Below are 12,468 nucleotides of genomic sequence, written 5' to 3' on the forward strand. Positions count from 1 at the left end.
TATGTATAAATTAATACAACGTTACTTTTTTTATTATTTATTTCCATTTTTATTTCACGCAAATAAAGGAAAACTATTTTTTATTTATTTGGAAAACGCAACTTATACGCTTATTAAAATACAAGATTTACTTAATGGGGACTTAGAAAAAATATGATTCATTTCAAACTTTTTAAATAAACTTTTAACTTATCTTTTTAATTTTACTAAATTTTTCTGTGTAATCCTACCAATGTAAACTCAAGTTTATAGAAATAATTTATTTTGCAAAATATTACTTTTTGCATTTTTCAAAAAGTGTAACGCAATAGCGTTATTTAAATATAAATAACGTTTAATGAACGGGGCGTTCAAATAATGGTCTTTAACTCAGCTGTCAATGTTGTTACTTGATTTCATTCATTATTTTGTGAAAAATAGATTTCACGATTTTACGACTAATCGTTTCATTTAAACACCCCAAATAATACTTTAGACATAAGCATAATGGCTGGAATCAAAGGTAAGACGTTGAAATTGAAATAGCAAATAAGTGTATTGATTAATTTGATGTGAAAGTCATGTTTTATTGGTACCTATGAGTCATGATATTTACTAACATAATTTTATCGGAAATACAGTTTATATCAACAATTTTACTGTTTTTTGTTTCATGTAATCGTCATGGATAATTTTAGGGTGAGTATCAAACGTTTAAGTTTCAATAAATACCGTTTCTTTGTTCTGTAAACAAGATAATGATTTCATAGCAGCTGATCTCAGCACATCCAATTTAAGATATTATTTGTTAAATTGCTATCAAAAGATGCCCTAAATAGTGCTTTGTAGATTGATGATGTCTTATAAAACTGTTTATTCAACCAGTGGAATTGACATAGATTAAAAAATATAACTTTTACACTTGTATTTCAGTTTGGTGTCCCTAGCGTTCACTGGGTCGATTGGAATGACGTTCGTTATATTGGCGTGTGCTCTACCAACTTATGAAAAGTAAGTGAAATCATATTTATTATAATTTTGGCTTACACTATGCAATCAATTTCATCTTATGTAAATGATTATATCATCATCTTATCTTATGAATAGGTACAATTGTGGAGTTACAACAAAAGATGGGAAAAGCAAACCAACATTCCCCAAAAACACTTAACTTGTGAAACCCAAGTGGTTGCATGAGAAGCTGTAACATATGATTTCTATTTTGTCTCCATTTGCTAGTACTTGAAGACTAACTGTCCTTAAACCTCATAGGCAATACATGCTTATTGACACTTCTTGTTGTTATATTCCAGTGTGTGGTGGCCGTTCTTTGTGGTGTTGTTCTACCTGCTCTGTCCCATGCCGACGATGTTGGCTAGGCGATACACAGACAGCGCCGGAGGCACCAACTCGGCCTGCATGGAAACTGCCATATTTATTACCATGGGACTCATCGTCAGCTCGTTTGCACTGCCGATTGTTCTTGCACATGCACATATTGTAAGTATAAATTCTTCTTCTTGTTGTGTCGATAACAAACCTACACAGTGTCAGCCCAAAACACCGCCACAAGAGTGGCGTTGTCTCATCAAATCCTCCTGAGTGCAAAATCCGCCTGAGTGCAGTTGCTTGGGCATTCAGGGCATGACATCAGGTGCTTCATGGATTGGGAATAAAACCGCACCTACACTCGCATGTTTAAGCCATCCAAGAATCCCCACCTGACCAGATTGTCCTTACTACAGCCAACCTGCGTCCGAAGTCTATTACAAGTATAAATTTATCTATATAAATAAAAATGAATTGATGTTCGTTAGTGTGATTAAATCTCGAGAACGGCTGGGCCGATTGAGCTGATTTTGGTTTTAAAATGTTTGTCGTAGTCCAGGGTAGGTCTAAACGGTGAGCAAATATGCGCGCGATATTGTTTTTCTGTGACAGACAAAATTCCACGCGGGCGAAGCCACGGCCTGAAAGCTAGTTTATTATACAGTGTGTTGGAAACTGGCCAGCAGGATGATGGCCTCCTTCAGATTTCAGTTTAGGAATATTATATTAAATTGTTTCTTATGTTTATTTGCTTATAGGCCATTAACCATTGGGAAATACAGTTATGATATGTATCATACCATTGGTTCCGTATGTACCATCACTTCCTGTTTCCCTCAATTCTGATGTTCTGGCCCACTCCATAACACAATGACTGTAGTTATTACTGGTTCTATACTGTTGTAGAACTACCCATTCATAAATTCAAAGCACATATTAAAAGTACCTTAATGAAAAAGGGCTACTATAAAGTCGATAATTATTTAAAAGATAAAAATGTTTGGGATGCGTAACTGCCTAGCTCGCATAAATATTTATAACTATGTATTTTGAAAACCTGTAAACCTTTGAAAAAGAGGCTGACAATAGTGTCTGAGTTTCTTGCGCTGCTTCTTCTCAGCACTGGCCCATTTATTGTCCTGAAACAGTGGTAGGGTTAATACATGAGTAAAAGTGCAAATAAGTAGTTTTAAAGCCTACTTACAGATATAAATGAGTTTTACTGAGTTTTTTACTGAGTTTATTAATTAGTTTTATCTACAAAATCTACATAGTATAGTTGAATACTCATTGTACTACGTTCTGTTACACATATTTATACTTTTTTTTTCTAATTTTCAGATAAAACTTGGCGCATGCTTGCTCACTCTAGCCGGGAATGTCATAGTCCATCTCACTATCCTTGGTTTCTTCACAATCTTTGACATGGACGACTCAGACTACGCGATGTGGTGAGAAATCTAAAACCACAACTTTAACATCTCCAAATGGTCCATGAATCGATCATCGGCAAAAGATTTTTGTATTTTAAGGTATGTTGTGGTTAAGTCGACATATACTTAAGTCTGAACGTTTGATACTGATTAGGTAGAGTGATCTGTCAATCTAAGTTTTAAATTAACTCCCAAATGTTATAAATGATAATTATGTGCAATTTGTTATGCCTTATGTGCTGAAGCTTCGGCAAGCCTACTCCAATACAGATTAAACGTTGGATTTTTAAATTTAATGTCACTGAGTGTGTAACTCTTCCTGTGTAATTCTTTTTATATAAATTATGGTATGATTACCATTATACACTATTTCTGTACTAACATTTGGTGTAACCTTTTTCTATGAACTTAGAAACTCAACTTTTTTTTTTTCAACTCTCAAATTCTATGTTCTCGCTCAGTATTATTTTTAATTTGTAAATTTTCGTGAAAAAGTTATACCAACCAGCTTTAATTCAACAATCTTGTTTATGTGATTGAAAACTGAAAATTGCTATATTTCATTAGGAATGCCTTTGTATGCATTTGAGCTTCTAAAAAATATACAAAGAAAAAACAAATAATGTTTACCTACTGGTTAAATTTAATGTATAAAATAATATGAACAATGTTTGTAAAATCTTAATAAATACAGTAACGGTTTGTGAGATATTAGGATATGGTAATTAAACTATGTAATATTCTTTTTAATCCAACAGAGTAATTTAATATTTCGTTGTATCCATTTTCCATTAAACCTCCATGTAACAGACTTTTAACTGTTGTTATTGATAAATAAATAGTAGCATATAAGAAAATTATAGATTGTATTTTTATATTTTCAGATTAGGGGTTTATTATTATTCTGCTGACTTTGCAAAACTCTATGCTTAATTTATTTCTGTTTTTAAAACCAAAGTTTCGTAAATATTTTTGTCTAACCACTTTTTTTTATCAACAACTACCTATTTATAAAATTATTTGCAGTAAAAATTGAATATGGGATTTATGTAAAATTATTTGTATTTACCTACACTAAATTTTAATGTTGATTATACTAATGTTAATGGATAAGTAATTACTTATACATAATTATGTAAGTTTAACAACAGGGATGAATGCATATAAAAATTAATTATTCCTTTTATATTTTGTTTTAAACAAATTACAACTCAAAATGTCTTTTGCCAACACAGTCTGCATTATAATATTATAAAGGAAATAGATTTAAGTGGTATGTGTTTATTTTATTAGATTAATAATTTTATTGAAATTATTATTTAAAAAATTATCATCNATATCATACTCATCAATGCACTAGCAGGTCCAGAATTGTAAAATTGGCAAATATTGTTACAATTATTTTTCACATTATATTTTAATGTATGAAATTTTAAACAATAAGAAAAACATGAATAATGTAAATGACGATAAGGAAAAGTAAAGAACCTTTCTGGTTTGGTATTTTGACTTATTTCGTTTATGATTCGTTGTTAAATCGCTATTTGGTTAAGAGCTACATTCCTGTAAAATGTGTAAATATAGAACCAGGTCACAATAAATATTACCTGCTTTATATCTTAAAACCTGTATTTTTATTTCCAACCCTTGAGATTTTCCACCTGAGATGTAGCTAATTTGAAGTAGAATGATGTGCCCATTCCAGAAAATCCTACATTACAAAACTAAAGAATATTTATTTAAACTGTTGGAATTTAATTTTTTTTTAGTAGAAGTGGCCCTTTATCGATGTGGATGGGTCCCTGTAGCCCGGGGGCCCCGTATGATACTAAGTACGCCACTGTGCTTGATTTTTTTCAATCTATCTATACTTATAAAGACTTATAATAAATCTGTAGAGAGGTCAATTCTGTACATGAAATATATTTTCAAAATAACTATCAGGGGGTGATTAATGATCGATACTGATGCCAAAAATGCAATAAGTAAAATTTTTGTCTGTCTGTCTGTCTGTCTGTAGTGTAGAAACGAAAACTACTTGACGGATTTTGACGAAACTTGGTACCTACAATTATTCTTCATACTCCTGGGCAGGTACTAGGTATAGTATACTTAGGAATTCCCACGGGAACGGGAATTAGCGTGAAAATCCTTTTGTATGAAAAATCTAAACCGCTTAAGATACACGCTTGAAATTTGGCATGCAGGTACCTTAGTAAACTTAAAGCTTAGTTACAACAGGATATTGCAAAATTCCCACGAGAACGGGAGTTAGCGGGAAAAAACATTTGTATGAAAAAATCTAAACGGCGTAAGATGAAGGGGGTAAAACGGGATCCACGCGTACGAAGTCGCGGGCGGCCGCTAGTCTACAATATTATTATAAGTACTCCCAGGGGGCCCAGGGGCCCCAAATAGGAGTTGAATTCTATTTCTGGCCATGTGATTGCATGGAACCTCTTTATGTAAGATCATCCCGGTGCTCCGTTGGGGGGCCTCGAGATTTCAATGGAATAATCCGTGTGCTCTATTAGTTATGATCTCTGTTGAATAGTTTCTTTAAAATTTATGAGGTGTTCTAAGACTTGAGTGTTAATAGTGTTCGTTCTATAGAGTGGGTATTATCGTACATAATGCTTATTATATTAAAATATAGCCCTTTTATAATCAAGTTTCATAAATTATAAAGTAATATTTTTTTACATGAAATGGAACGCAACTGATTAATCATCTTCCGCAAAATTGACAGATAAGAAACGTCAAAAAAGTGGAAGTGGCTGCACCGCACCCAAAATAAACCTAAATTCGGCTTTATTTGTGACTGATTGGTGCAGTTTTGTTGAAATTTACAAAATAAAATGGGTGATCACCTGCCAGCATGCGTTATTGACGTGGGAACTGGCTATACGAAGCTAGGGTTCGCCGGCAACAAGGAACCGCAGTTTATCATTCCCTCAGCCATAGCGATAAAAGAAACGGCGAAAGTAGGCGATCAGAGCACTCGTCGCATGACTAAAGCCGTCGAGGACTTAGATTTCTTCATCGGGGATGAAGCGTTCGACGCTACTGGATACTCCGTGAAGTATCCGGTGCGTCATGGACTCGTCGAAGATTGGGACTTGATGGAGCGATACATCGAGCAATGCGTGTTCAAATACCTCAGAGCCGAGCCTGAGGATCATCACTTCTTGCTGACCGAGCCTCCACTGAACACGCCGGAGAATCGGGAGTACTTAGCGGAGATTATGTTTGAGTCTTTCAACGTGCCAGGCTTGTACATAGCGGTGCAAGCCGTACTAGCCCTCGCTGCGTCGTGGAAGTCGCGCACGTCGGTCAAACGCACCTTTACGGGCATCGTAGTAGACAGCGGTGATGGTGTAACCCACATTGTGCCAGTAGCAGAGGGTTATGTCATCGGATCTTGCATCAAGCACATTCCAATTGCTGGCAGAAACATCACATCTTTCATCCAGTCACTTCTCCGTGAAAGAGAAGTGGGCATCCCACCGGAGCAAAGTCTCGAAACTGCCAAAGCGATAAAAGAGAGATACAGTTATATTTGTCCTGACATAGCTAAAGAGTTTGCCAAGTATGACTCAGACCCAGGAAAATGGATGAAGAAATACACAGGAACCAATGCCATTACTAAAAATCCATTCTCTGTTGATGTTGGTTATGAGAGGTTTTTGGGGCCAGAAATATTCTTCCATCCTGAATTTTCAAATGCAGATTTCACGGTACCTTTGAATGAAATGGTTGACGAGGTGATCCAGTCATGCCCCATTGATGTGAGGAGGGGTTTGTACGGCAACATTGTGTTGTCTGGAGGGTCAACTATGTTCCGTGACTTTGGAAGGAGGTTGCAGAGAGATATTAAGCGCACAGTCGATGCTAGGTTGAAGCTTTCTACAATGTTGTCAGAAGGACGTATTACGCCTACACCTATTGATGTGCAGGTGGTATCGCACAACATGCAGAGGTACGCTGTGTGGTTTGGAGGTAGTATGTTGGCCTCCACTCCGGAGTTCTACCAGGTGTGCCACACTAAGCAAGCGTACATGGAGTATGGGCCAAGCATCTGCAGACACAACCCTGTCTTTGGAACCATGACATAATGCCTTTACAATTGCCAGTATTCAAGCAATGTTACAAAATAAAAGCTCTTCTTATTATTTACTTAATAATTTAAATATTGTTAGCAATAATTTAAATGATTGACTGACACATAATTATAGATTTAAAATAATATTACGGAACAAAATATCTTATTTGATATTTAAAAAGTTACGGTCAAAGTATTCAGTCATATTCATTGTATTTTTTGTATTACTGTTATTGTGATTTTTTTATCTTGTGTCAATAATTATGTAAAATCTGGTTAGCTGGATTCATCTTGTAAAGTATAGGCATTTATAATTGCATTCCAGCATTTTACCAAATATGAAATCAAATAATAAATCTTTAACTATATTTTAGACTAGTTTTATTCCTTATTGGATTTCCTATAATATAATAATATACCTGATTTCTAATTCAAAACGAGTAGGCTTGGTCAATGTTTCTGAATATTACTGTTAATGTAATGGTCCCAATATTAAATTTAGAGAAGACTATATTGATTATATTATTTTTGCTATGTAACAAGAAGTAAAAGTATTATTTAGACTCAGCCAAAATCTATTTTTTTTTAGAAATAACCATGCTTGATGGAGATTTCTATGATGACTCTGCCTACATGTAATATAATAATGCTAGCTTTTTCGTTTCGACCACTTGAATTTAATTTTCGATTGTTTGAAACTAGAAAACTTGCAGCAGGAAAAGTCTTCTGTTCAACTTCCAACTTAAGCAGATTTTTAAAATTATTTCTTCCTGTTACACCTACGTTTTCTGAAATTCTTCTTTGCTGTACATAATGTAAATTGTCTGTATTCCGTAACTAGTCTAAAATTCAAACTAGTGCAGTTCGTAACTACCTAGTTACATCGAGTTTTTTGTTGCGGTTTTGTGTTCGCCTCTTCAAAAGGCATGCAATTCAAAGTTACCTACGACAACGCTGCTCTTTTCATTTCTCTCTAATTAATGCCTAGGAGAGAACTAAGTAGGCGTTTGCGTATGCTACTGTTCCTATGGTGGTTTTAGGGCTGCCACACACTAGGTGAAGGTTTTGAAACTAAGCACATTATCTATCTATCACTTAGTGAAGTGTACCTACTCACTTATTTACCATGGGAGTCCTGGATTTAATTACTTTGAACTAAGTAGCTAAATAACTAGTTGGACCGACGATCTGGTAAAGGTCGTAGGAAGCGTAGGTACTACTTACCTGGATGCAGCGCAGGAACGATTGTTGTGGAAATCCTTGAGGTAGGCCTTTGCCCAGCAGTGGACGTCATTTGGCTGAAACGAATAACAGTAAGTATGTCGGCACACACAGTTTCAGCGATTTACCCAATTTTCGGTCATGTCGTCTCGTTCTATCGCAAAGAATCACCATTTGATGAGAGCGAGAAAAACAACGGAAATGGGTAGCTGGAACTGTGGCCCTCTGTTGTACTTACCTAGGTAAATAATGTTTGCTAACAGGCCCGGATCTTGGGACAAGTCTGGGCCCATGCCCCGGACGGCAAGTTTAGAGGGCGGCAAAATCAGGTTTCATTTTTAAGCTTTTTTCAGTTTTTGCCCCGCCTAAAAAAATTGAAAATCCGGGGCTGTTTGCTAGCGTGGGGTTACCCTAACCATACGTTTCGTATTACCAGGTGATGTCTATTACTTGTTTTTCAAAGCAGCCTGCTAATTAGTCTGCACTGCGACTTGCGAGCCTCGTACAAAAGGGCCAATTTCCGACTGGATCGCGCCGATTGCACGCGCCCTGAAGAGTGCAGTATATGCACAGATCACTTGTAGAGTGCGTCTGTCTGGTCTATAGACTCTTAGGTAAAGTACCTGGTCTACCTTTCCTATCTCCATTATTTAACTAGCTGTCCCGACATATCTATTTTCAAACAATAATAATATTTGCGCAAACATTCCATATAAAAAATTGTAACTTTAGAATTTGGAATTTTTTCCGGAAAACTTTTCTAGTTTTAGTAATTCATCATGCATCTCTATCAACCGTAAAATAAAAATTAGTCCCTTCCCCCACCTTCCCATTAATGATCGTTCGAGTTTACCCCGCGGGTAGTCGACGATTTTAATAGGTGGGTAGGTACTACCTACCTACTAGGTAGGTACTTACCACTCAAACACGTTTGCTGTCGCACACACACGAGGATCGAAGCCTGATTGTTCGTAGACATGTTCGTAATCTTACCGGGTAGGCATATCAGAATATAGTTCAAGAAGAACAGCAATGTTTGTTGTAAATGTGCTTGCAATAAGTACGAGGGGCGGCTGAAAAGTTTTGAGCCTAAGTATCTTCAAGTGTTATTATTGACTCGCGCTAAATTTAATTAATTAGCCAATAACCTCCTTAGTATATGTACAAAGTTTCATTTCATTAGTGTCATCACGCTTTTAGTAATTAATTCGTAAACACCATCATGTCTCATGGTGGCCATACACGTTAGGGTTTGCATGATGGTTTTGACCGTACATGCTTAACCGACATGCAAACCCTAGCGTGTATGTTATAAAACTATACAGTTATTGGTGCGTGTACATGCAACCTAACGAATATCAAAAAAGATATTTTTGCCGCTCGGTTATGTTTGCGCACATGCATAACCGAGCGTGTGTGCGCCCGCTCATGCTTGCATGCACAGTTTTCTCTCAGTCTCCTATAGTCTGTGGCAGTGAATGGTGGTGAATATTTAAGACACTCATGTGTTCTCCCTGTTGCAAGAAATCTTAATGTTACTGCTAGGTTTGGGCTGTGCGTTGTTAGATCACTATGTCAGTCAGTCAGTCACCTTTGAGTTAAATAAATTTAGATTGTATATGCAAACCCTAACGTGTATGTGCTATAGATAACTCGGTTATACCTGTTGGTTAAGCATGTACGGTCGTAACCATCATGCAAACCCTAACGTGTATGGCCACCATTANTTTCCTATAAAATATACCTGATTTCTAATTCAAATATAGGCTAGAAAATTTGAAACTAGAAAACTTAAAGCAGGAAGTCCAACTTAAGCAGATTTTTTAAATTATTTATTCCTATTATGCCTACGTTTTCTGAAATTGTATGACTTCTAAGAGCTCTCCTTAGAAAGAAAGAAAAAATATTTATATTATATATTTTATTTGCTATACATAATGTATATTGTCTGTATTCCGTAACTAGTCTCAAATTCAAACTAGTGCAGTTCGTAACTACCTAGTTACATCGAGTTTTTTGTTGCGGTTCTGTGTTCGCCTCTTCAAAAGGCATCCAATTCAAAGTTACCTACGTCAACGCTGCTCTTTTCATTTCTCTCTAATTAATGCCTAGGAGAGAACTAAGTAGGCGTTTGCGTATACTACTGTTCCTATGGTGGTTTAAGGGCTGCCACACACTGGGTGAGAAATTAATAAATCTTAGGTAGGTATTTACTTAGGAAAGTGTACCTCTACTCACTTATTTTTTCTTTTAAACTTTATTGCACATGAAAAAAATGGTACAAAAGGGCGAGCTTAATGCCATGTGGTTTTCTACCAGCTAACCTTTGGCAAAACAGAGAATTTGAGTAGGCGGTGCAAAACGTAACATGTGAGTCCTTAGGATAAATAACTAGATGGACCGACGATCTGGTGAAGGTCGCGGGAAGTTACCTATAGGTTAACTTAACTTACTTCCTGGATGCAGCGCAGGACCGATTGTTGTGGAAATCCTTGAGATAGGCCTTTGCCCAGCAGTGGACGTCGTCATTTGGCTGAAACGAATAACAGTAAGTACCTATGTCGGCACACACAGTTTCAGCTACTTACCCAAATTTTCGGTCATGTCGTCTCGTTCTATCGTAAAGAATCACCATTTGATGAGAGCGATAAAAAAATCATGCGAACTATGTTTAGCTGTGGACGTCCTTTTTTTTTTTGAAGGGACGCGCCCTGGTGGCTTTAAGAGCTTTTCCAGCTTCACCGGGCAAAGTGGCGAGTACAGAAGGTACTCTAGCCGTTTAGCGATCGTCGGTGCGCGTGCCGACGAGGCCGAGTGTGGGCTTCGCAGGCTCGTCCAAGGGCCGTATCGAGCGCATAAGGCGCCCGATCAGTGGCGAACCCAACTAGTTAGAAGGTTGCCCACCGCGGTGTTGGACCAAAGTCCAGCCTACGCAGCTACGGCGGGCTCACTCTAGTGGGCCCGATCGAGGAGACTACGTACGCGGCCTGAGGGCGCCACGGTAGGCTTGGACCTCGGCTCAGGCCGTGTCCGGGGGACGAATTGGGGCTGAAATGATGATGATGAGAAAAAAAACGGAAATGGGTAGCTGGAACTGTGGCCCATTGTTATACTTACCTAGGTAAGTAAATAATGTTTGCTAGCCTAACCATACGTTTCGGATTACCAGGTGATGCCTACTTATTACTTTTTTTTCAAAGCAGCCTGCTAATTAGTCTGCACTGCGACTTGCAGGCCTCGTACAAAAGGGCCAATTTCCGACTGGATCGCGCCGATTGCACGCGCCCTGAAGAGTGCAGTATATGCACAGATCACTTGTAGAGTGCGTCTGGTCTATAGACTCTTAGGTAAAGTACCTACCCTTCCTATCTCTATTATTTAACTAGCTGTCCCGACATACCTATTATTTTCAAACAATATTTAATATTTGCGCAAACATTCCATAGAAAAAATCGTAACGTTAGAATTTGGAAAGTTTTCCGGAAAACTTTTCTAGTTTTAGTAATTCATCATGCATCTCTATCAACCGTAAAATAAAAATTAGTCCCTTCCCCCACCTTCCCATTAATGATCGTTCGAGTTTACCCCGCGGATAGTCGACGATTTTAATAGGTGGGTAGGTAGGTACTTACCACTCAAACACGTTTGTTGTCGCACACACACGAGGATCGAAGCCTGATTGTTCGTAGACATGTTCGTAATCTTACCGGGTAGGCATATCAGAATATAGCTCAAGAAGAAAAGCAATGTTTGTTGTAAATGTTCATGTAGATAATGCTGAACGTAGAGAGATAAAATATTTTTTGTACTTATAATTTAAAAAAAAGACTGCCGGGGCCCTGGAGTCTTTAGCACAAAAAGTCACGCAAACGCACTAACTCTATTTTTTCACTTTTGTGAAATTAAGTAGCTACCAACTCTTTAAATGAATTAAGAAGTTAGGTATAAATTCCTACTAGTTACCTACCTATCTACGAATTCAACCGACTCGTTTTTTTTTCAAAATGAATTTGACCGTTCGTTTTTCGTCCATAATTTCACGAAGTGACGGTCAGTGTGCCTACCATGAGTTTACGTTAGGTGTGCTCGCTAGGGACTGCGTAAAAAAATGACATTTAAATGTATGACATATTGTGCAGCGCCCCTAGCGGCTACTTTCAAGAAATAAAATCTTCATAGAATTTTTTGACGTATTCGCTAGCGAGCTCACCTAACGTAAACTCATGGTAGGCACACAGTACCTCTATTACGAAAAACTTTCGAGTTCGTTTCGTTTGCGTATTCAAAGTGCCATCGAAAAATTTTGTATGAAAAATTAAACAGCGCCCCCTAGGGCGGCTATAATATAGGGGGCGCTGTTTAATTTTTCATACAAAATTTTTCGATGGCACTTTGAATACGCAA

General features: G+C 37.1%; 2 protein-coding genes across 2 annotated transcripts; both read left to right on the forward strand.

Annotated features, from left to right (window-relative positions):
- Nucleotides 1-362: 362 nt before the first annotated feature.
- On the forward strand, nt 363-4,002 carry LOC114351229 (leptin receptor overlapping transcript-like 1). The gene is made up of 4 exons (XM_028302346.1): nt 363-502; nt 912-990; nt 1,293-1,479; nt 2,650-4,002. Exons 1-4 carry the CDS (start codon nt 487-489, stop codon nt 2,761-2,763), a joined length of 396 nt encoding a protein of 131 aa, XP_028158147.1. The 5' UTR covers nt 363-486; the 3' UTR covers nt 2,764-4,002.
- Nucleotides 4,003-5,475: 1,473 nt separating this feature from the next.
- Nucleotides 5,476-6,885, forward strand: Arp3 (Actin-related protein 3). Its single transcript, XM_028302344.1, has one exon. It carries the CDS (start codon nt 5,600-5,602, stop codon nt 6,854-6,856), a length of 1,257 nt encoding a protein of 418 aa, XP_028158145.1. The 5' UTR covers nt 5,476-5,599; the 3' UTR covers nt 6,857-6,885.
- Nucleotides 6,886-12,468: the final 5,583 nt, after the last annotated feature.

This window comes from Ostrinia furnacalis, unplaced genomic scaffold (genome assembly GCF_004193835.3).
Source record: "Ostrinia furnacalis isolate ACB-3 unplaced genomic scaffold, ASM419383v2 OfSCF1110, whole genome shotgun sequence".
Lineage (NCBI taxonomy): Eukaryota > Metazoa > Arthropoda > Insecta > Lepidoptera > Crambidae > Ostrinia > Ostrinia furnacalis.

Bases quoted from the DNA above. Each gene is read 5' to 3' on its own strand.
- LOC114351229 (XM_028302346.1), top strand. The intron at 991-1,292 runs GTAAGTGAAATC...GTTATATTCCAG, and splicing joins GCTCTACCAACTTATGAAAA to TGTGTGGTGGCCGTTCTTTG. The intron at 1,480-2,649 runs GTAAGTATAAAT...TCTAATTTTCAG, and splicing joins TTCTTGCACATGCACATATT to ATAAAACTTGGCGCATGCTT.
- Arp3 (XM_028302344.1), top strand. From the start codon at position 5,600: ATGGGTGATCACCTGCCAGCATGCGTTATTGACGTGGGAACTGGCTAT.